The 26,022-nt window shown below is 36.9% G+C and overlaps 1 protein-coding gene across 8 annotated transcripts in view; it reads right to left on the bottom strand.

The window, feature by feature from the left end:
- Positions 1-61: 61 nt before the first annotated feature.
- Positions 62-26,022, bottom strand: part of CDC14B (cell division cycle 14B) — a 72,068-nt gene continuing 46,107 nt past the window's right edge. For 4 of the 8 annotated variants that reach the window (XM_081320831.1, XM_081320837.1, XM_081320834.1 and 1 more), the window contains exons 11-15: positions 24,677-24,830; positions 24,158-24,255; positions 15,178-15,291; positions 8,455-8,511; positions 62-8,190 (exon numbers count right to left, since the gene is read on the bottom strand). In XM_081320831.1, the coding sequence (XP_081176957.1) occupies positions 8,151-8,190; positions 8,455-8,511; positions 15,178-15,291; positions 24,158-24,255; positions 24,677-24,830 (463 nt within the window). In that variant the 3' untranslated portion in view covers positions 62-8,150. Of the gene's footprint in view, positions 8,191-8,454; positions 8,512-8,772; positions 8,864-14,811; positions 15,292-24,157; positions 24,256-24,676; positions 24,831-26,022 lie in introns of those variants that run through there. The other 4 variants (XR_014025554.1, XM_081320832.1, XM_081320835.1 and 1 more) reach the window with 4 other exon arrangements.

The raw sequence follows: 26,022 nt of genomic DNA, 5'->3' as shown, positions 1-26,022 counted from the left end.
GCAACTTTCTTTGGAATCTGATGCAATACACCTCCCCCATTAAGTATTGTCCACATTTGGGTAATCTCACATAAACAATAGATTTTATTTGTACACATTTCTCTTACAAGTTACTCCAGATTTATATAATTCAATTACACTGATGAAAAAATACTATCAAATTAAAATTTAAACGCAGTGTCAAGTTAACCCTGAAATACATTAACAAAATAATTTGATCCGAACAGCATTGGTTATACCACAGTTTGAACAAATTGTACAAGTTTGGAAGACAATACATAAAGTCCCCTAAAATTTGTAATTGGGACTTACAAGTAGCAACTCTGAAAGTTTTAAGCTTTTACACAGCATAGCTGTCAATATAGCAATGAAATATCTGGATATAACTTTAAAGCGTTAGAAAATAAATTGTGCTAACCAATATGGAATCATAATAGTTCCACATGAGAATGTAAATTAATCTTTCAGACTATTTTGCTTATTCATTACAAAGATAGTTTAAGAACTGGGAGCCTTCTTTGGTTTTCAAGCCTAAAAAAATTAAATGTATCATTTGACTAAGACACCTAAATATTGAGTATTTTTTCTGGCCTGATACTAGTACTGCTTCTAGTACCTAGTACTAAATCTAAGAAGTGGTTTAATGTATTTAACTTATACAATACCTTTCTACCAAAAATGATATTCTGTGGGAGATTGGCTCAACATGATTATGACTGTTTAAAAGTGGCTTTGCATGGTTGATTTGTCTACATAGATAGCATTAATAACACAGTGGTTCCACAGTCAAGGAATCTTATTTCTCATGTCTAAAATAGCAGATGTTGCACTTTTGTGCACATGTAACATGTACCTTCTGTTGATATTAATTAGTAAAGCTTCTGAGCCAAAATATCTAAGCAAATAGCAGATTTCCTCCATGCTAATTAGGGCATTCTGAGTCGCTTGACGCTTATGTAACCAAAATCAAGGGAGGTAGAAACATACATATACGCCCAAGCAACAACTATATTCTATCAAGGATCTTTTAATCTAAATCTAAGGTTCAAGCATAATCCTATCAAGAATAAGCTGATAAATGGCACTTAGCAGTTAATCACAAATGTCTGACAACGGAAATATTTTGTATACTGGCTACAAATGGCTAGAAATAATCAGGTTACAAAATTAGGAATGGATGTTGCATAAACAGAAGCAGTAATTGACTATTAAGGGGAAGACTTATGAGATATAGGTAAGCGATCCTTTTGTCTGTCATGATACAGAAATGAGTGGTAGAATTAGTTTATCAGTACTAATGAAAGCGACAGCCACCTTAGTTAATGTACCAAATGTCTATTTAAACTTTATCAGGCACACAAAATATGTAGTGCTCTGATTCTTGATGCTTGAATGTTAGGATGCAGTATAAATAAAATGGGATTTCAAATGTTGAACATTGAGGCTAATTTGATACTTAAAATAGTAGTACATAGATGGGAGCTATTTTTTAGTAATGTGTGATTAAAAATTACATGGCTTTATTAAATAATTTAGCTGATTTGAAATCACTCCACCTTGAAAATTTTACAAATACAGGAAACATTTTAAGATATACTACCGAGAATAAAGCCAGTATCTATATTATTAGTTAAAATAGCATGAACAATACAGAAATACATCTGACCGAACAAAACTGGTATCAGAACATCCTTTGTTAAATGTAGACTGCAATTTATAAAGCTGACCAAAATCAATTACTGAGTGTGTGAACAAGTCTTTCAGTATATAGTCCTTGACGTACAACTGTAATGGAGACAGCCAATTACAGTCGCAGGTCATGATGGTTGTTGAGTGAGGCACCCATGTGACTGCCTTGCTCAACAACTGCTATCCTGGCTCTCCCAGCCAGCCTTTAGAAACACTGAATTTGCTGGCCTTCTGGCTAGAAAGCCAGTAACGTTACCTTTCTGAAAGGGGAGAAGGGCTTCCAACCAGCATCTTTGGGTGCAACGGTTTCACAAAGGGATTCTGCCCCACACTAGGTAAAGTGGGATTTTCACCGGAAGGTCGTGAAGCATGAAGTGTTGGGAGCCAGCCTGGCTCTAAAAGCTCCATGCTGCAAGCACCCCGGACTAAGATCCTAATTGGTTTTTGCCACGGACCTTTCCAGCCAGCCTCTGGGAGCAGAAGGACTGCTTTGCCAAGGGACTCGATCCCGCTGGGAGCGAAATCAATCTGGCAGACAGCTCTTCCACTCTCCATTTCCATTGGAGAGTAGAAATGGGCTGCCCCAAAATGGTTGCTGATGAACCTTTTTCAGCCAGCTGTCAGGAACCAGAGTGAGTCCTGTGGCAGCAACCTGCAACCTTCCCTGCCAGCTTCCTTGTTGATTTTCTGAGGATGCTGAGGCAGACAATTGCAAATGGCAATCACATGATTGCAGAAACTGGCAATCCATCTAAGTGTGAATGGGTTGCAAAAGCCCAGATCACATTACATGAAGGCAGGGATGCTGCAATGGGGTAAGTTCAGACAGAAGGTTGTCCATTTAACGCCATCATAATTTTAAACAGTAACTGAATGAACAGTTTTAAGTCGAAGACTACCTGTAACCATGTGGCATTCAATTTCATGGTGGATAAAGTAGAACAGAAGATTAAATCAATCTAAAACTCATATTCCTATAAATATAAATGAAGAACTCTTGTCTACAATGCAACTGCTGTTAAGTAAATGGTGAACTATTCAACTGAATAGTAAAGAAGCTGAGGTGTAAGCAACCTAAACCTTTAAAAATAAACACAAAATATTGAAGAAGTAATTTCATACAAGAATGCACAGAATTATCTCTGCGTATTAAAAAGTGTTATGACCAATATTGATTTGTGTTGGATTCTTTTTAAAAAATCAGCAATGAAGGCAAATAAAAAATTACAGCCCATTAAAAATTATGAAGAGTTCATAATGAGATTTTCCCTGAATGCCAAACTGGAAACTCTAAGCCAGGGGTAGGCAACCTTGGCTCTTTTATGACTCATGGACTTCAACTCCCAGAATTCCTGAGCCAGCATGGCTCAGCTTGGAAACCTCTCCCTTTTCCCTCACCATGGCTGGCTCAGGAATTCTGGGAGTTGAAGTCCACGAGTCATAAAAGAGCCAAGGTTGCCTACCCCTGCTCTAAGCAGTTTTTATACAGCTCACTTATTTTAGGGAGAGTTAGGCAATAACAAAGCCAATCAGTTTCCCCACAATTGAGGAAAACCTAATACAGTAGGAGTGTATAGTTCAGAACACTGAAATTAATCAGGAAAATATATTATTTGTGCCTCTCTAATTAACATCTTCACACTAACACATTTTTCCAACAATAAGAACAATGCCTGTATACATGAATATTATATGAAGTACCTAGAAATCAATTTGACTAAGTTACTGGTATAAGATGGTAGAAAAGATGAATGATAATAGCAAAATCATGGTCAGGATGACTATGGAACAAGCAGCTCATAAGCAAGTTTCAAGACAAGCTAAAGAAAACTGAACAGTATCCATAATACAATCTTGAGCATATACTTACCATTTTCAAGAACATCAGAATTATTTTGAAGTTCTGAACCTCATTAATAGGTACCAGAAGGAAGTTGTTAAGGATGAATGTGAAAAGAGACTGTCACAAATCATGAAATAGAAGAAACTATAGTGGACGTCAGAACAAATAGCAAACTGCCAAGAGAAAAAGCCAAAGATTTCAGGAAGAACTTAACACATTTCGGACAGCTGTTAGAAAATACAAGCAATAGTATAACAATATATGTAACAGAAATGGGACAGAGACAAGAAAAAGTCGGCTTCCGGTTCGCGCGTGCAGGGTCAAAAATCACCCTAGAGGGGCGATTACCAAGAGGAGGACTTCCCTGCGATTGCGGAAGGGCGGCAGCCCTCCGCTGGAATCCAGGATCATCTCCTTTGGCCCGAAGAGACAAGCCATAAAGATGACCGATCACTAAGCCGCTCCCTGCTGAAAGCCAAAAGTACTACCTAGCACTAAGAAGCAATCTGGAGGACCTGGGTGAGCTTTTACCTTTCCTATTCCCTTAATCATCTTCCTGTGGGACTTTCCTGAAAATCTCCTTCCCCATTTTTTTAGAAAACGGCGAATATCTATTTTGGGAACAAATCTTAAAGCCTCAAAGTCACAAAAGAAATCCAATTAATGCAGCAAAGAATTTAAGCAATTTCAGCTGTATTTACTAGAATACAAACAGAAGCTATTTGTTGCTGGGGACTCACTATCCTATTCTCTCTTTAAACTGAATTAAAGAAAAAAATTGGACTAATCCTACAAAAGTTCTATATTAATTTGGAAAAAGAAAAAGAAAAAACTTTTACATTGCATGTTATGTTATTGATGACATCTTGTGGCGAAACCTGGTATAGCAAGTAAATTTCCTTTTTCTGTTGTGAGAGCTGAGTGAACAATAGACCTGTTCTTGAAGATAAGTGTGGGAACACCTGGCACTGAATACAACTCTTCAGGAGGTGGAAAATCTTTTGACTATTATTAAAACAGCCTCCATGGAAGATTTAACTGTAAACAACAAGAAAATGGATGAATACATCCTGCCACTTGATTATAAACTAATACTGGATATGATCTTGGCAATGACAGAGCAAATTAAAGCCAAGCTGCAAGAAAAATCTGACAATTTAAAGCCACCAAATCAAACTCTGACTGTAAATGAGGAAAAGATAATCCAAAACCAAATAGAAGAAGTGGAAATTAATACTAAAATAGGAGATTTCAAAGAACAAGAAAAAGTCTTCCAAAAGATCTCTTAACTCAAAAGGAAGATTTAACCCCAAACTGGTATGCTAAAAGATGCCAATGGATAGTAAGTGATACAAAAAGGATCAAAGAAAGCTGGAAGAAGTATACTGAAATTCTGTACAATAGAGATGTTAATATCTATGATACTTTAGAAACATTCCTTATTTACAAAAATCAGATGAAGTTAGATCAGCACTCCAGTCATTATTAAGTTGGAAGGCTACCAGAACTGATGGAATATTTATGGAAGGTAAGCAATAGAAGAAACTATGCCAGCAAATTTGGAGAATGACATATTGGGGAACAGATACTAACACTAAAGGACAGTTAACAGAGTATAGGAACCTTTCATACAGTATTGTTAGGATCTTCCAGCACAAAATACAGCCCTATGTGGAAAGAGAAACAACAGATGTTCAAGTGGATTTTAGAAAAATCTAAAGACCAAAGGACGTTGTTGGTATTTTCAAGGAAATTCAGAAAGTCAATGAATATAAAAATATTAATATACATTTCATTGATTATAAAAAGTTCTTCAATTGTATCAAACATATAGAACGGCCTTAGAAAACAGGGAATCCCAGAATATCTCAATGTTCTTGTGTGAAGCCTGTACATGGGATAGGAAGCAAACATGATGAAACTGGATCCAGGTTGGTACCAAAGTCAAACAAAACTGTATGCTCTCTTCTCATTTATTCAACCCACAAGTTGAATAAAGGAGACTGAACTGAAAAAAGATGAGCATGGTTTTTAAAACTAGAAAAAGAAACATCAACTTGCCCTCTGTAAATGATTTGAGAAGTCTAGTAATAAAACCTAATGAGCACAGTGAAAAAAATGGGACTAAGACTAAAAAAGACTAAACTAATGACAACAGATGGAATAAACAGCCTTGAAATTGACAATGAATATAGGCAATGAAATGGTGAATAGCTTTTGCTTTCTAGGATAGACAAAACTGTCTAGAAATACACCACAGATCAGTACTCGGTAGAATAACAATGAAGTCCTTATGAAAAACAGATGCCAATATGTGTCTACACTTACAAAGATCAGATCATGTAGGCTGTGACACTATGGAAGCAGACACTGGACTTTGAAGAAACATGATAAAAAAAGGTACTGATACTTGTGAATTTTGGTGCTGGAAGATTCCTTGAGAATATCATAGATAACCAAGAAAACAAATAAATAGATCACAGAGAAAATAAATCCAGAAATTTCAACTGAAGCAGAAGTGACTATACTCAAATTATCATATTTTAGACACATTATGTGAAGACTTGAGATGTTTATAACACTGCAGAAAGAGAAAAGGAGGACAATCAGCAGCATAATAAATAAGAGTCTTCTACAATGGAAATGAATGGATCAATAAAATTTCTGAAGAGCCAGGCTGGAGACAAATCATCATGAAGAGAGTCTTGTGTAGCTACTTGAATTCAATAAGAGGCTTAATATTATAAATCTATTATAGTAGCTGTGAATATCAAAATGACTAATCAGCTCTAAAACATGGCCCATATCTCTTCATACTAGTGCTGTGTGACTTTTTTAAGCAAAGCCACGTTCCTAAAATTTAACAATACTTCTACAAGGCAGAATCAAGACAGAATCCCAACATTCTTATTGGTATGATTAACTACAGATATTTTGGGCTTCAGGTCCAGCAAAAATTTTCTATTTTTTTATTTTTTTTTACATATTCTTCTTTACTACAGAAATATAGAGTAGGCTACAGCAAAGCCTCTGTACCAGGGATGGGCAACCCTTATCCTGACAGATATTGGACAGCAAATCTTACCTTCAGTCATGTTGGCTAGGGCTAACAGGAGTCACAACCCAAAATCAGGATGACCTGCATTATCTATAATTAAAGTTTCCTTGCAAGGACTTTGAAATCCAAATGGGACATGAGAATAATTATAACAGTTCCTTTTAGCTTTTGAAAACTAACGTTAATAATTATAGTCCACTGTCTTTCTTTAGATTTCAGTAGAGATCTGCTGCCTCTTCTGCATTGTAAGGTGAATACAGGTAGTCTTCAACTTACAACCATTTCTTTAGTGACTATTCAAAATTACGACAGTTTGTAAAAAGTGACTTATGATGGTTGCAGCATCCCCATGGTCACCTGATTAAAATTATGATGGTTGCTGTGTCCCAAGTTCTATGATCACCTTTTGCGACTTTCTGACAAGCAAAGTCAATGGGGAAGCCAGATTCACTTAACAACCGTGGCAAGAAAGATCGTAAAATGGGGCAAAAACTCACATAATGAAAGTCTCACTTAGCAACAGAAATTTTGGGCTCAATTGTGGTCATAAATCGAGACTATCTGTAATTATAAACTTTGAATTTTAATGACATGGAGAAATGGCAAATGAAACTCCTTTCCTATCCAGCCTATTGATATGTCATTGGAATCACAACATTGATATGCCACTAATTTTGCATACAGAGGAAAACAAATTGAACCACCTATTTCTGCAGACAGAGCTAAAATAAATGCCTGACTATTAGCAGAATCACTACCATGCAATATTTAAGGTTAGGAAAGAATGGTGCCTGAGAACAGGATCTCATGGTAAGGAGAGCCAATTTGTAAGCAGTACATAGAGACATTTGAAAACCCACATTTTGCTAGTGTATTTTATCCAATTATAATCTGAAGTAGATGTATAACACATTTTAATTCAGACTGTGATAATTAAGACTGTGATATTACAACAGCACACAATTTGTTTCAATTCTTCCCAGCTGTTTCTGTTAATTAAAAGTAGTAAGTAACACTTTAGGCAGTGGTATAATTTGCAAGACTAGGAACTAAATCTATGAAAATAAAGCACTCTTTGGTGGATAGTAATTTAGAAATATGTGATAAAAATCCTAATACAATTAGGATAGTTAATGTATGCAAAGAGCAATCATATTATTGGGGGGATGAAGGGAAGAAGAGTACACTTTCCCAATTTCTCCATTTCCATCATAAAAGAGAACCATTTTGGGACGCAAATTTATACACCAAACAAATAATATATACACTCCCCCAATAAGTTGTTGGACAGAAGATTAAATGATTGCCATCACATTTTATCCCTAAGCATTGTACAAAAAAAAGGTTCTCTTGATAAAAGAGATATTAGATAAAAGGCTAAAATTTACCGGCCATTATTAAAGCAGTAAAAAAAACATTGTTGTAGTGACAATAAATTAACACTCTTGTATAAGAGCTAAAATAGACCACTTTTTAAAAGAAAAAAAATATCAATCTTCAATGTTTTAATTGAAAACAATGTCTTTTTTCTCTCTCTGCATTCTCTTGAATTTTCATTGTTCAACGTAGCACACTTCTCTTTCTTGGGTTAAGGGTTGTGCTGAAATGACAAAAGAGATGTATGGGAGATAAGATAAATAAAGATACACACATAAATGCCAGTTAAAAACAATTTAACTATCGTAACAACCAGTTAAAACTAAGCCAGCAAATAAACCAAAAACATCTTAGAGGAGGGAAGCGGTGATTGAAAGGCTAAATTTCTGAAAATAATATAACCTCAACAATAAAGATCAGCCACTCAGGTTACATTATTAGAAAACAAGCTCAGAATCAGGAAGAAAAAGCAGTGGGATAAAAGTACCATAAGCGCTTTTGTTGTAAAGTATCCCCTTTCCTTCTTTCCCTCTGAGGCATGAGACTGTGGGAAAAGTAGAAAAAAAGTAAAGAAAAAAACACATTTTAAGTGGTTAGGATTAAATAGATGGTGCTCTGTCACTTCATTCATCTTCCAATTTAAATCTGGAAGTCAAGCGCAACTGACAGTGTTAGAAGCAAGTGGCAGCCTTTGAAAGGTAAAAAGCAAAATTAAATTAAAACACCTTTTTAAAACTGTCACTTTAAAAATACTACAACAAGTGGGGGAAAAACAGCTCTATTTAAATAATAGGGTAACACTTACTGTGGTTTTGCTCCTATTCTTCAAGTCTCTTAAAATCCATCCTCTCTCCACTCATCGTCTCAACATAATATCTTGTTCCCTAAAGTGCTAACTGAAGCAACAAGGGATGACTCTTTCATTTGTAGTATAGGATTCCAGCCAATTTCAAGACAAAGAGGGGAGGGAGTTATTTAAATACTCTTGAAAATTATGTTCCATGAACTTAAGATTCCAGTTCTAAAGCTGACTGATACATCTATATATCTCTGAGGGCTTCATCTTATATTAGTACTATTTGTGAACAACCTCCCTGCAGCAATCGTATCTATAAAGCGCTTAGGTTGATATTAACCAGCCTATCGTATCATAACACAGCATTTCCCTTTCAAAAAGAGTGAGCTTTTTTCCTAAGCATCAGGAAACATTCAAGATTATCCATGAATAAATTGATACGTTAGTTTGGGGAGAAGAGAAGGCAACTATCTTCTTTGAAAGAAATGCACCAATTTTTTCTAGGGACTTCAGTGTTGCTTGACCCAGTGCTAAATCAAATACATGGAATGTCTTTGTGATGGTGCCCATTCAGTGCCTTTTTATATTTCCATGCTTTACCCATTTTTATCTGTTTTATGGGGAATCTATATGAATAATTTCAGGATGCCTGGATGCTTTGGATAATCACAGCTTTTTGGACTAGCATGGTATAAGCACACACATTTATAAATGATAATATATTTTAAAATGAGGAGTGCTATTCTTTCTCATTTCTAGACAGAAAGAAATGGTAATCTTGTGTGTGTGTGTGTGTGTGTGTGTGTGTGTGTGTGTGTATGTGACAGAGAGAGAAAGAGAGAGAGAGAGAATGGGGGAGAGAGAGAGAATACTAGTAAGTGGTACATGAAATAACAGAAGCTTCAAAAAATAATTACTTTTCAACAGTTTTCCAAACACAAAGTTACTTGCTTTTGTGCTAGTTCTTAACTCCTTTATATTTAAAACAATGTTCTGTAAGCCCATTTAAAATCATGCTTGACAGATTAATTACTGATTACTTGATTTGGTTCTCCAGGTAAACTCTTGCTAGAAAAAAATGTGGCAATGCCTAAGTCTGCAAACTATACACTATTTAAACTCTGTTTAAATAGTAAAATTGGTGAAATGGTTCATTATAGGGCAAAACGTTTTCAAGCACGTAGCTCAGATATGCTAAGTTTATAGAACATGTCTGAAATCCAGGAACCATATGATTCCCATGGGACTGAAATTTAGCAAATTTTATAAAAAAAATTATGATATAACAGTATCATAAATCATTTCATAATATAATATAACTTTTCCTATGGTCAACTCCTGAAGTTTGAGTATGTTACACAGTTCAACATGGGCTACTTTTAAGGCAGATACATCTCTAAATAGCTTCCTGAAAAAAATTAAGAATTTTTCAAGTACATTAGAAACTCTGCCATTTTTGGAAGGCGTTGAGGAATCTGGTGGGGAAATCTGTCTGGAAGGATGACCTAAGAAACATGGGATGTCTAACATTTCTAATTTGCCAGAACAGAGGTAAAGCACACAATCAAGTCTCCACTACATCTTCTAAGAGCAAAGGCAACTATTCTAGGCATGTGGGTGGTAATTTTCTCTATAATGGAGTCAGCTGAGATGATCACACAGAAGAAAAGCATCCTGTATAAGAAGGTCCAGGATGATCCCCATCCTCCTCCTAGAGAGAGCTTTGCCTTTTTGGAAATAGTCTTGCAATGCTACAGAGAAAACCTCTGCATTTAAAGAAAAAGTGTTACGAAACCAGAGCTGCCTATTTTCAATCAGTTTTCCACCAAAGAAGACTGGAAACCAATCCACAGTTGGTCTCCCACTCCGAGGGGCTAGATGGGGTGCAATGGGTTTAGGCTCAACCCATTTAGATATTTGGGCATTCCAATACCAAGTTTTTCCAACCCTGGTCCTGGATGGGATGGCACTGTCTCAGATGGACCTGGTGAACGATCTGGGGGTCCACTTGGGCTCAGCTCCTATTGGAAGAGGAGTGGTAGCTGTGGCTAAGACAGCCTTTGCACATCTTCAAATTGTGTGCCAGTTCCACCCAATCCTGGGAGGTTCTGTTCACTGCTCCCATTTGGACTACTGCAACACTCTCTACATTTGGACTGCCCCTGAAGAGTAGCTGGAGGCTAAAGCTGGGGTTGTAAATAACGCTGGCTATTCTGCACATGTAACGCCACTGCTTCAGGCTACATTGGTTTCCAGTGTTTCCAAGTTTAAATCAAAATGCTGGTTGTCACTTTTAAAACCCTTCCTGGCTTGGGACTGGGTTTCCTCAGTGGTTGTCTTTTCCTAGTTGTTTTTACCCAGATTATGGCCCCCTCAGCCAAGGAATGTTGGGTGGCAGAGAACAGAAGGTATGTCTTCTACGATCTAGCCCCTGCCCTCTGGAACATTCTCCCTACAGAAATTAGGATGGCCTTGACCCTGCTGTCCTTTTGGAAACTCTTGAAGACCTGGCTATTTGCCCAGGCCTGGAGTCCCAAGTCTTTCCTGTTATGTTGATGTCATTTCCTGTTATATTGATATCAACAGATATCTCTTGGCTGTTACTTGTATTTAAATTATTCTCTTTTTTTTGGTATTTTTTTGGTATTTTTTTTTTGGTATCACAGCCTAGTCACTGGTTTGACATGGGAAGCTGTACAAATTGACTGAAATTTACATACACGGCAAAAGCACGCGTGCACACACACACACACACACAAACAAAACATTTTAAAGAAAAATAAAAACACAAACTAATGCAGAATTTAAGAAAAAGAAAAAATACAGAAGTGCAGAAAGAAAAGATAGAAACTCCTATTTTTTTCTTGCAGCAAAGTGGAAGCATGATTACAAAGCTATCTTATTCTAGAATTACAAAAAGCTCACTTTTTTCTATTTTTTTTCTAATAATCAAACCCACAAATCATAAGTGCATTTTTTTCTGTTTCATATAAAAAGTCCAGAAGGCCTTTCCAATCAACCATAAATGTAGAAATTGTATTTTTTTCAATCAAGGAAGTCAATTTAGCTATCTCTGCAAGTTCTGTCATCTTCAGCAATCACTCCTCTATTATGGGTCAAATCTTTCTACTATTTTTCCATTATACTGACAGCTATTAGAACAAATTAGGATACAAACCTACTAAAAACACTCAAAAGAAGAATATATGTATACAATGCAACTTACATGATGTATCTGAAGCAGTCCACAGAGAAAAAAACGGAATTAAACAAAAGAAACCAGCATGGCACATTTAGTCCATATTGAAAATAACAAAAACTGTAAATATATTGTGTAATAGAAGAAACTGTATCACTGATAGATAGCCTAAATCGGGTACAGATGCTGTCAGCAAACAAAAGCTTAGGATGAACTAAGGTTAGCAATAGATGTTAAGAACCAAAAATGTTGGAGGTTTTTTTTGGGGGGGAGGGGCAGTGGGAGGAAAGGTTCAAAATAGAAGGAAAAGTATCTTTGCTCAACAGAGAAAGGCAAACTATTAGCACATATAGTAACAATAATAAAAGAGCCTTTTTACTTATTTTGCTTCAGTCTTCAATGATTGCAAAGTAACTTTTCATTCTTCCAGAAAACTGTGACCATTTAAATCTGCAGGGTCTGATAAATTTATACTGGAAGAAGAAGCTGAAGGTCTTGATAGAACCTCATTTATTATCTCTGATAAATTTTGGACAAATAAAATGTCAGATGACTGGAACTGCGTAAATGTCCTTATCTCCATAAAGAGTAAAAGAAGGATTTAACCAACCCACAAACTAGTGACATTGACTTCTGTGAAGGCACTTAATTAAAAACATAAATTAGCGATCATTTTTAAAAACAATATGTTAATTTCCAGATGTCAGAATCTTACTTTTTTTACCTGTAATAGATTGTGGGGATGCTGTAAATATTATATGCCTTTACTTCAGCAAAGCGTTTGATCACATGCCATGCTATGCATGACACAAGAATTAATCTGATGCTTAACTGGCTTATAAATTGTGCTCAGAGAAAGCTGATTACTGGTTCTGCATCAGTTAAATGAGATGCCATAACTTCAGTATTTTCACTAATTATTTTGATGATAAGGTGGATGATAAGCTTGTCAAATTTGCAGATAATACAAAATTGGCAGATGATACAAAATTCCTGCACTAGCTAATACCCTAGATAGAACACAGAAATAAAATCTGAGAATATTTGTTGGAGAAAGGAACTTCTTAGAGAAAACTGCCAAAGGTAACAGACTGAAATTGAATAGACTCAAGTGCAATAAAATGAATATGAACTAGCAGTGGCTCCATAATCATTTTATTATAATCTATTATGGTTAAAGTACAGTAAAAGTAAAGTGCATCATGTTCTGGCTACCACACTTCGAAAGGTTTCAAAGAAAGACAACAAAAACAACGAATTCAAAGACTAGAAATGAAGCCCTATGAAGAATTATTTAAGTAGCTGGTTATACATAACCTTCAGAAGGGACAATTGAAGGGGACACTATGGTGCTCTTCAAATACTTGAAGGTTATTGTCAAAAGATCAATGCCTGTTTTTTCTTCCTCTATAGTTCAAAAGGTGGAACCATGGATTTAAGTTATAAGAAATAAAAACTATTAACAATAGAAGTGGTTCATCAACAGAATAAATTATAAAAAGATGAGTCCCTTTTCATTGGATGTGTATCTACATAATAGTCTGCCTGGCATACATAATTTGGATTCCTGCACTGGGCAGGAGGTTGGATTTGATGGCCAAAATACTCTCCTCTGTGATTTTAAAATGCTATTAAAAAGGCAAAACATGTGAGAAATAGGAATTCTGTGTTGTTGAAATTTATTAAGTACCGTAATAATGGAATGGAACAAATAATATTACAGTGCAAAGAATTCTGTACACTGATGCCTCAGTGGTAAGAGGAAAGCATTCAGAAAGACTACTAGAAATGCCAGACTCCCAGATTAATTGGTAAATGATCTATCATAATAGATCATGAATTTGAAATGCCCAGTTAGGCAAGATTTTTTTAAATAATAACAAAATTCCATGAATATAGACATTTTTACCAAATCTTTGTTTCATGATTAAGAAAATTTGATGTCTTAACAACATGGGAAGTGCCATCTGAGTAAAGTAATAGCAGTAAAAGCCTTTCTCACTTAGTGCAGGTAATCTCTGGGTTAAGAATGAGATCTGTTTCTAAGTCTGTCTTTAACTGGAATTGGGTATGCGTAGTTTAATGAAGAGAAGGGCGAGGGGTGACATGATGGCAGTGTTCCAATATCTCAGGGGCTGCCACAAAGAAGAGAGAGACAAGGTATTCTCCAAAGCACCTGAAGGCAGGACAAGAAGCAATGGATGGAAACTAACCAAAGAGAGAAGCAACCTAGAACTAAGGAGAAACTTCCTGACAGTTAAAACAATGAACCAGTGGAAAAATTTGCCTCCAGAAGTTGTGAATGCTTCAAAACTGGAAATTTTTAAGAAGAGACTAGACAGCCATTTGTCTGAAATGGTATAGGATATCCTGCCTGAGCAGGGGGTTGAACTAGATGACCTCCAAGGTCCCCTCCAACGTTGTTGTTATTATTATTATTATTATCTCTCTGATTTGTATAGAAGTTGGAATTTGTAATTATGAACAGGATGCCTGTTACTAAAGAAGGTAATTCTTTTTTCTTGAGTTATGAAGCCACACAATGTTTTCATGAACCACTCAAAATCACTGAAAAAGGCTGCATATTAAAAACATATGGGATTTTTTTTCAACAACTCTATTCTCAAAAACTCTGAGCATGGTGAGAACTGAACTCCTTTTGCATAAATATCTTATTCACAAAGCAGTGGAAGTAGCTCTTTATAAGGAATTATATTAGAACAGTCATTCAAAATATTGAACTAAAAATATATATGCTTCTGCTGAGTCTATGTAACCTGAAAAGGGAATCACTTCATTTTCTAGGCTTTTCCTTGAAAAAATATTTTCTAACTTCTTTTTTATTGTACTTCCTTTTGTAATTGAGGATGATAATCTACAAATTTCACAAAACTTATGAGACAGAAATTTCAAATTAATTTTAGATTGTTCAAATATTCAATTTTCGAATCATATGCAAAGAATGTGCTGAACTGATTCAGAGATAACATTAAAACACAATTTAACTTTGCATCCATATCAGCAATTATATGGCTACAATTTTTTTCCCTTTTTTTATGCCTACCATGAAGCATGAAAAGTTGTGGTTCCTTTTTACTAATCTAAATTATGGTTTACCACCAGAGCCAAAAAATGATTTTAAATGAATCACGAAAATGTAAAAATTCAGCCTTCATCAACTGACCGGATCTGGAATTCAGGACAGTAATTCTCACCTTTTAAAACTTTTTCTTGCAGTAGACCTGGTAGTTCTTTTAGAAAGGCCTGCACTGTCAGAAATGCTAGGTTCAGACAGTTTACTTTTCTGAACACTGGATTGCAGAATTACTCTGAAAAGAGTGGGAAAAACATATATCAAACAAGTTAAAAACATATAATGCACAATAAGATGGATATGTTATGTGGTTTTCCACAAACACATCTGAAAATTAGGGTAGTGTGAACAGATTTATTTGGTCTTCACGGTTTAAGTCTTATAGGTTTCAGTGAAAGTATTAGTATTTCCAACTTTTTTGGTTTAGAGCTTCTGAGAGAGAGAAATAAGGATTTCTTTTTAAATGTGCCAAAAAAGATTACACAAGATCAAGAATCACCTACAGGTGAAACTCGAAAAATTAGAATATCGTGCAAAAGTTCATTTATTTCAGTAATGCAACTTAAAAGGGGAAGCTAATATATGAGATAGACTCATTACATGCAAAGCAAGATAGTTCAAGCCGTGATTTGTCATAATTGTGATGATTATGGCGTACAACTCATGAAAACCCCAAATCCACAATCTCAGAAAATTTGAATATTACATGCAATCAATAAAACAAGGAGTGTACATAGAACAATATTGGACCTCTGAAAAGTATAAGCATGCATATGTACTCAGTACTTGGTTTGGGCCCCTTTTGCAGCAATTACTGCCTCAATGCGGCCTGGCACGGAAGCTATCAGCCTGTGGCACTGCTGAGGTGTTATGGAAGACCAGGATGCTTCAATTGCGGCCTTCAGCTCTTCTGCATTGTTCGGTCTCATGTCTCTCATCTTTCTCTTGGCAATGCCCCATATATTCTCTATGGGGTTCAGGTCAGGCGAGATTGCTGGCCAATCAAGCACAGTAATCCCACGGTCACTGAACCAGGTTTTGGTGCTTTTGGCAGTGTGGGCAGGTGCCAAGTCCTGCTGGAAAATGAAGTCAGCATCCCCATAAAGCTCGTCTGCAGAAGGAAGCATGAAGTGCTCCAAAATCTCCTGGTAGACTTAATGAAGCACAGTGGACCAACACCAGCAGATGACATTGCTCCCCAAATCAACACAGTCTGTGGAAACTTCACACTGGACTTCAAGCATCTTGCAGTGTGTGCCTCTCCATTCTTCCTCCAGACTCTGGGTCCTTGGTTTCCAAATGAGATGCAAAAGTTGCTCTCATCAGAAAAGAGGACTTTGGACCACTGAGCAACAGACCAGGTCTGTTTTTCTTTAGCTCAGGTAAGATGCTTCTGACATTGTTTGTTGTTCAGGAGCGGCTTGACAAGAGGAATACGACATTTGAAGCCATGTCCAGGATCCGTCTGTGTGTGGTGGCTCTTGATGCACTGACTCCAGCCTCAGTCCACTCCTTGTGAAAGTCCCCAACACTTTTGAATGGCCTTTTCCTGACAATCCTCTCCAGGCTGCAGTCATCCCTGCTGCTTGTGCACCTTTTTCTTCCACACTTTTCCCTTCCACATAACTTTCTATTAATGTGCTTTGATACAGCACTTTGGGAACATCCAACATCTTTTGCAATTACCTTTTGAGGCTTTCCCTCCTTATGGAGGGTGTCAATGATGGTTTTCTGCACAATTGTCAGGTCAGCAGTCTTCCCCATGATTGTGATTCCTACTGAACCAGACTGAGAGATCATTTAAAGGCTCAGGAACCCTTTGCAGGTGTTATGGCTTAATTAGCTGATTAGAGTGGGACACTTTGAGCCTAGAATATTGCACCTTTTCACAATATTCTAATTTTCTGAGATTGTGGATTTGGGGTTTTCATGAGCTGTACGCCATAATCATCACAATTATGACAAATCACGGCTTGAACTATCTTGCTTTGCATGTAATGAGTCTATCTCATATATTAGTTTCTCCTTTTAAGTTGCATTACTGAAATAAATGAACTTTTGCACGATATTCTAATTTTTCGAGTTTCACCTATATATGCATATCCATATACTCTTCAACTATCAAAATGAACTGATGAATGGAAAAAACTCTGAGATTCTTAGTGGTATTCCAGAAGGCAAATGTATCCCCATATCAACTGCACACTTAAATATTTCACAGAAAAGACAAAATGAGCTGGTGTACTTTCCTCTTGAAAGTGGCAAAGCTATGAGGGTAGTGTTTATATTTTTCACCCAAAATTCCCTCTTTCCCCCAAAAATATCAGTGGAAAGTAGAGTAATTAACAAAGGTTTATATCATGTGAATATTTGCATCATGTTAAATAAGAAGTGCTCAGTAGAAAAATTATCTATTTATAAGTTTCTGTCCACCATACATCACCAGTTTATGTACAACAAATTAATGCCCAGAAAAAAGATGTCATGATTTAAAAAGATTTCAAAATTCATTAATTGTACAGGCAGATGGAAGTATGGCAGTTTCTGATAACCTTCCTTCCCACTTGCAGTCTACTATGCAACCCAAAATTTGCCTCAAAAATGTACAAAAAAGGGTGCTGGAGCTGCAGGTAGAATTGGCAAAAAAACCGCAAAACACTATTCCCCCCCTCCAATAAAAGCATCAATGAATCTAGATTCTTCCTGCTAAATGAAAAAAAATCCCTGCTCACAGAAGGCAAATTCTGAATATAAGCTAGTCTTTCCAACATTTGAGCCTTCCATATGTGTTAACTCAATCACCTGGAAGTATCTAGCCAGCATGCCCATTGCTGAGAATTCCAGGATTTGAAGATTCAAATTCAAATTCTGTGTGGTGACACTGTGTGGTCATTGCATGGTGACCTGTGTAATAGCACTGAGTGATGGGCACAGTGGTTAGAATGCAGTATTGCTGGCTAATTCTGATGACAGGCAGCTGTTCGAACCTGACCGTCTCAACATTGACTCAGACTTCCATCCTTCCAAGGTTGGTAAAATGAAGACCCAGATTTTTGGGGGCAATATGCTGACTTTTTAAACCACTCAGAGAGGACTGTAAAGCACCATGAAGCGGTATATAAGTCTAAGTGCTATTGCTATTAATATCATGGTTGAGGAAAGCTTGTCTAAAACATTCCTTTTATAAGACCACTGCTCCTTTGTTATCCCATTATCTTATTTTATGTTATCTTCAACTTGAGAAACAAAAAGAACTTTCTGCTTTTTCCAACTTAAGAAAGGAATGGTAAAAAAAACAAAACTTCTCATCAGTTACCAAATTACAGGAAGTCCTCAACTTACATCCACTGAATTAATAATGGCTCCGAGTTACCATGGCTTTGGAAAAGGTGATTTATGACCTGTCCTAAATACTTATGATCATCACACCTCTACTCTGGTATCTGATTGCAATTCTGGCATTTGGCAACTGGCTCCCATTTAGGACTGTCTGCAACATTCTGCAGTCATGTGACCAAGATTTGTGACTTTTCCATCTGGTTTCCAATAAAATTGATCAATTGGGGAAGCCAGATTTGCTTAACGACCACGATTGGCTTAACAAATGCAGTAAAAATGTCCATGAAACTGACTCTGGTCACATGATGACTTGCTTTAAGAACGCATCGAGTTATCTTGGAAATTGTAGTTGTAAGTCAACAATAACTTGTAGTTTCCTTGATTCCTTTACTGAATATACTACTATACCAGGGCTTTTCATCAACCTTTTCACCCACTGTACCACTTTTAGGATATGGCAAAATCCGAGTACCACCAGTCGCCTAGCAAGGTGTCAAAAACTTGATGACCCCCCCCCCAAAAAAAGGAAAAAAGTGATGAAGTACAGGTAGTCCTCGACTTTCAACAGTTTGCTTAGTGACTGTTCAAAATTACAACGGCACTGAAAAAAGTGCCCCCCAAGCCACAACCGAGCAAGACATCTGCCTGCCCGCCCGGCAGCACTCTTCCTCCTGTCTGAGGTTTTCATTGTTGTGAGCATTTCTGTTAAGGATTGACAGCGGGGGTGAGGTGGAGGGTGTTTGGTTTTTATTCCCCCCCCCCTCTGCTGGGTGATTGCAGCAGGTTTTGGTCACTTCACATGACCCTGGGACACTGTGACTGTCATAAATATGAATCAGTTGCCAAACATCTGAATGTAAATCACATGACCCTGGAGATGCTGCAACATTCCAGCTGGTCGGCGCTTCTTCTGGGCTCAAAAGCGCCAGGATCAGTGTCGACCTCCAGCTGGAGCCTGGCACCTATCCTAGAGTTTCTGCTGAGCCCTGACAGCCCCAAAGAAGCACTGATCCTGGCACTTCCACTAAGCCCTGACAGCCCCGAAGAAGTGCTGATCCTGGTACTTCTGCTGAGCCCTGACAGCCCTGCAGCTCCAGCCATCTCTCGCTCAGGCTTGTGCGGTTCTGCCACTGGTTCAGCTCATTCCCCTCCCCCACTACTTTTCTAGGATGGTCGCGTACCACCTGCCAGGTGCCAATGTACCACAGGTGGTACCCGTACCACTGGTTGAAAAGCCCTGTACTATACTACCCCCTTTTATTCAAGACACAACAACATTTTGTTCTGTTTCAGTCTATTTATGTGAACAATTAAATGGATAGAAAAAACCCCCAGATGAATAGAGGGCAGGCAATTTTAACCTGTTCTCCAAAAGCACCCAAAGGGAGGACAAGAAGCAATAAATGGAAACTAAGGAGAAATTTCCTGACAGAATAATTAATCAGTGGAATGACCTGCCTCCAGAAGTTGTGGGTGCTCCAACACTGGAGGTTTTTAAGAAGAGATTGGACAACCATTTGTCTGAAATGGTATAGAATATCCTGCTTGAGCATGGGGTTGGACTAGAAGACCTCCAAGGTCCCTTGCAACTGTGTTAATCTGTTTTATATATATAAAAAGCTTTCACTGATATGTATTTAATTTCTAGATCTTGATAATCCCTTCAAATGAGGGAAAATCTATCTCTAAATTTATTTTTTTAAAATAGTCAGATTTTAGTAAGCATACTTTAGATCATGGATGCCCAACCTTTTGGCTTGCCTAGGCTGCACTGAGTGAAGAGGAATTGCCTTGGGCCACAAATTAAAATATGTATTACAGTTAATATATAAATATCACTAAAAATCACATAATGTCAAACGTTTATGATCTGGTGGGGTCACATTACTAGCTGTCCAGGGCTGCATGTGACCAGCCATGGATTGGACACACCTGCTTTAGATATTAGACCTCCTTCCACAAAGTAATAAAATTTCACTTGGAAGGGAAATTGGAGATGGCAACAGATTTCTTCCAACAATATACTACAATATTCTATCTTGCAAATTCTGCTAATTTTCAAATGAGCAGCATCTACTCATGACTACCACTGTAATGAAAATTGCAAAAAACAGTTAATGACTAAATGACTCATCCTCTTGGTAACATGTGTCACTATCCAATAACTTATCTCACTGAATTGGAGTGAATGTACTTGTTGGTAATAGAGAAGAATGAAAATGGAATTATCCATCCCCAGGAAACTTGACATTAATGTTTCAAGCGCCTTACACAATTTATACAGTAAAAATGTCACATATTTCGCAATTTTTAAAATAAAAATATAGCGTGTGATTCTTTCAGTAATAATTCAAATAAAATGATGGGCAGTTTTCAAGATAAATATAATCTTGTTCTCTATTACACCATATGATCATTTAGGATTACAAAAAGAGAAGAATTCAGAGCTAAATACAAAAACAAAACAGAAGATAGATTCTAAGACAAGTATAGAAAAATGTTGAAATATTTGAAAGAATCATTAGGAGGCAGAGTCCAATAATTAATATGCATAAATATAATTCAAATAATTATGCTGTCCTAACCGTATTTTGTCACCCTCCAAATGGCAGGAAATTTAAACTATCAAATTATCTGCCGCAGGACACTGCAGAAGGAAATGGAATGTCTGTGGCAACAATGTGTGTGTGTGTGTGTGTGTGTGTGTGTGTGTGTGACAAAACAGAAGAAGCTGGAAAGATATAGATGGAGAAAAAAAAGCTCTGATTGGAATCTTAGCCAAGAATGAGTAGCTATGTATTTGATAGCTTGAAATATTATAATACTAGATTAGGCTCTACTACCTTCCCAGATTCACAGCTCCAGCTGAAATAGCACCTGGAGGCTGTGGGTGGCAGGTTCTTTCTTCAATTGCACCTTGTGCATTGTGCAGCTATTTCTGGATCAGATGGACTACTGTAATCTTAGCTGCTTGGTCTGTCTTAGAAGAACATTAAAAAAAGTTCAACTAGTATAGCCTGCATCTCCCTGTACAGTTGTGGGTGAGTCAAACTTTGCCCATGTGACAGCACTACTTCAACAGGTGCAATGCCTGCCAATTAACTTTTAGGTGCAACTCAAGATGCTGTTTTTCACCTTTAAAACCCTTATGCTCAGACAAGGATACTATGAGACCACATTCTCTGCACTGAACCTGTTCATCCAATGAAATCAGATAATTTGAGCTTTCTGAAGATCCCCTTTTTCAGGGATGCTATTGACCTTTCTGAGCGATGACCCCTTTGGAATAATTTACCTTGGTTATCCTGTCCACCTTCCAATACTGGGCTTCCAAGAGGCTATAAAGACCTGGATCTTTGGGAATACTGTATATTTGGGAATGTGGAGATTTTGTGTTAACATCATAGGATGGCATTTCACCTGTTGTTTTCTAGGTTGTTTACACATTTTTTTATTTGAAACATTTGTTTTGGGAGTTCGTAAACTTTTTACAACCTATGAGAATTTAGCAGAACAAAAGCCTCAGTCAGTCAGTCAGTCAGTCAGTCAGTCAGTCAGTCAGTCAATGAAGCAAGAAATAAGTATGAACAGAGTTGTGGACTTGATCCCTCTCTTAGTATTCTATTCAGTATCAGTACTTCAGTATTCTTAAGACTAAAAACACTGCCCACTGATGGTTTAAAATAGCAGCAATCTAAAAAATGTTTACCTTTTTCATTAAATGAATTACTTTGCATACAGCCAAATTCTACATTGACTAATCGGAATGCTCCAATTACTTCAAAGCATTCATGGGGACAGGAGAGGAAGGGAAAGAACATACTCCCACTCTTTGTTTAGCAACCACCTTAATTAGCAACCATTTGCAAATACTGCTGTAATAAATAATTCATTTTCTGACCTATGCATTTATCACCAAATTTCATGTGCTTGGCAACAACACACACCAGTGAGAGTAACACTGGCAGAGCTGCAAGAGAGAACTTTAGCTGAATGAGATGGAAGCAACCAGCAACCGTTTCCCTCCCTCCCTCCTTCTCTATTTCAAGTACCTACTTAATTAGTGATTGTCTCACTTAACAACCTGGTCACTGGAAATGAACTTGTTCACTAAATGAGGAGTGGGTATATAAGAGAACTATAGCACTGAATGCCTAGACCAGGGGTCTTCAAACTTGGTCCTTTTATGACTTGTGGACTTCAAGTGTGCCTGGCTGAGGAATTCTGGGAGTTGAAGTCCACAAGTCATAAAAGGGCCAGGTTTGAAGTCCCCTGGCCTAGATTATGGGCTTATTTGTTTACAGCTCTTCATACTTATGGAGTGAAAACACAAGTCAGCAGGTCCAGCCTCAAAGGATTCCAGAAACAGACTAATTTTCTCATACTTGCAGACAAAAGGAAGCAAATCCCACCATACATTCAAAAGGAAGCAAATCCTACTACTATGCATTCAAAATAATACCACACACATAAGTTTTCTACACAAAATATCTGGACCAGCACACAGACAAAAAGAGAATTCCAGCTCAGAAGAAAATTCTAAGATAGATAAATCACCCCTTGTACTACATCCCTTTTTGCTTTTAAAAGTGCCTAGAGAAGTTAAATGAAAGGGGGGGGGCAGGAGGAGATGGGAATAAAAGCTAGATGCAATGCGCTTATGGTTAAGGCAAGAAAATGAGCTACTGAAGAGAATGTAACAGGGACACTTACACAGTGGCTCTCCCAAGGGAGGTTCAGATGGACCTATGTTCTTAAACCATCTAGACAGAATAGCAGGTTGGGAAGAAGGGAGCCACACACAATCCACCAGATGACAATGCTACTCAGAGCAGAGGCCAGTATAGCTAGGAGACATCTAAAAAGGAGCGAAGGGTGGGGAGGAAGAGATGAACATGAAGTCAAAAGGGGGTGGGAAAATTAAGAATTTTGCAGATGAATGGTACATTTCAGCTAAAAGAAATGTACATTAATTTTCACTATGGAAAATGTTTTCCACTCACTGAGCAAAGGCTATCTGTTTTTTTTAAGGAATTCCTTTGCCATTGTTCTGCAACTCACTTTCACCTTAAAGTATGAATTAATCCTAAGACTGGTTCAAGTACTTTTTTTTTTCAAAAAATGCCCAACCACTCCCTTATTTACAAAGTGACCTTCCAATATCACATATCACATCAGCACTCTATGGGTGGATTAACAGATTAAATCTGTTTTATGTATATTACATTATACCTGTACACACAAAATGTAGCACTGATGAAACTATTTCCCTCCCCCCAATATTTAATTATGTATCTTAAAAGCATGGCATTTTTAAGCGATTATGCTTCTTTTTCTAACCTTAATAAAAACAAACTTACCATACACATTTAAAGGTATAGCACAACCCATCCCAGCACAAGGGCTGGGATGACAACAGCTTCCTAAGCAAAGGTCCCTAGAAAGGAGGTTATTCTGACTAAAATGATGAATCTGACCTTTCATTCAGGAGTCATTTTCAATACTGCTGACATTGATAACAAACCCTATAAAAAATTCAGTTTAAAAAACATTCAATTTAACAGTTTAAAAAAGCATTTGAGGAAGATTACTTGTATGTCACTGAGAGACCAAAGAATTTGGTGATAATAAAATGAAATCGCGAGCAGGCTTGTAAGTGATTCAGTCAAAATGAACTACAACGAGGTAATACAGAACATAACTAAATCCAATTTCCAAAAAAAAGTGTTTGCATTTACAAAATCAAAATAAAGTTAACTTACGTTAATGGAACTGAATATGCTTTTGCCTGCCTTTTACTTTTAAGGGCACGGAGCTTGTCCCCTTGTGTTACTGTGTGTGTTTCTTCTTCATCACTGTACTGCAAATAAATGGTAAGTCATTAAATTATTTATAACAAAGCTTCCAAGTCCTACTACTGAAGAATCATATTTACCACAGTACTAGATAGGGGTGGATTGTTTTACCCAGTGCCAACAGTTCTTACAAAAGTGTTCTGAGCATTTTATTTTAGTTTTTTTTAACGTGAAAGTCAAATCAGTAAGAGAAAAGGTAAACCTGAGCAGCAGAAAAGAGGCATTTTGGCAAAAAGTACTATTATACCCATACGTCTCTTGCAGAATCTCGTTATTTTCTCTACTTTTGGAATGCTTGATAGGAACAGAAATACAGAACAGCCATACAAATGAATCCAACCACTCTTGCTTTATTATACCCATATTAAAAGAAGGCGGGAAAAAACAGTCCTAAGGTTTCCAACAGCACACCATGCGGATGATTACCGGTTCAGAATCTTTTCTGCTGGCATTCTGATTTTTTGAATCATTAATTGAAATGTCATCTACTCCTGAAAGGATTTTTGTAACTGCAAGCTTTTGAGTCTTCTTTAGCTTTGAACGATAAATGTCACCTTCCATCCAAAGTTCTGACTGTTTCCTATAATAGAAAGAAATTAAGTTAGAAGCCAGTTCATTTCAATGTATAACCATATTTATAATTAAAATCAAGTTGTTTCAGTATTGGACATTAATCGTTGCAAGGGCACAGCTAGATCATCAGTTCTAGTTCTAGCATCACGTTTCCTAGGAATTATACAATGGGACTATTGAATTGCATACAACTATTTCTGTCTTCCATCTGGTTGCATCCATTGTGCTGTAACAGAAGTGTCTGCTAAAAGGCCCTGACTGTCACTCATTCTTCTTCCCCATATAGTTCTTTGTACCTCTTCCAAAATTTTGAGGCACTGGGACAGTATGAAAGGCAGCCTGGTGAAATGCAGAGGCTTAGCAAAAGCCATCTTCTTCCCTAATCAGCAGGCGTTTGGCTTTTCTGGGTACAAAAACCTACCGGAAAAGACAGAGTAACACCTAGCAAAATGTGATTTTGAAAATGAATGCAAAATTTTACATTTAAGCATTAATAGAATGGCTGTCAAAGAGCACAAATGTAATGAGCAAAACTGACTGTATGGAATGGTACACTTGCAACGATAGATATAATTTAGGATAATACACTGATTAATCCATTATCCTGTTATGCAGTTTGTTGATTTACTATGTCCTTTTCCACATTGTACTGCTATAAATCATAATTTTTTTAAAAAAATGACAGGATTCATATCATTTGTTAAACCAAACACATAAACAGTATCATGGGTTAATATGCCTGAACCTAGTATTTTTAACTTGTGATAAAACACATTTAGCCACTGAATAGACCTGGATAGTTCTGATCAAACGGTGGCTATTGCAGGTTGTTTACAATGCAGTTTCTCATTTCATTCAGAACTTAAAGTAATGACCAGTTCCTTAAAAAACAAACAATTAGTAACTCTCTATAACTCTCTATGTGGCTATATGGTTGAAACATACAATGATAGTATAACATATGCAGGTCTTCCTTGTTTAGTGACCATTTGCAGTTACAACAATTTGCAAAGCAAAGGAAAGCTGAAGTAAGATCATAAGCATTAGTAACCACTTCACTTAGTGACCAAGTTGCTGGTCACAATTGTAGTCACTAAACTAAGACTACCTGTATGTGGGTACACCAATGCCTATTTTGTATGTATGTATGTATGTATGTATGTATGTATGTATTTGTGAATATGTATGTATGAAAAAAG

Source organism: Vipera berus (genome assembly GCF_964194415.1).
Source record: "Vipera berus genome assembly, chromosome: 2".
Taxonomy (NCBI): domain Eukaryota; kingdom Metazoa; phylum Chordata; class Lepidosauria; order Squamata; family Viperidae; genus Vipera; species Vipera berus.
Note: the sequence above shows the minus strand (reverse complement) of the source record. Positions and strands in the feature narration are given on the sequence as shown.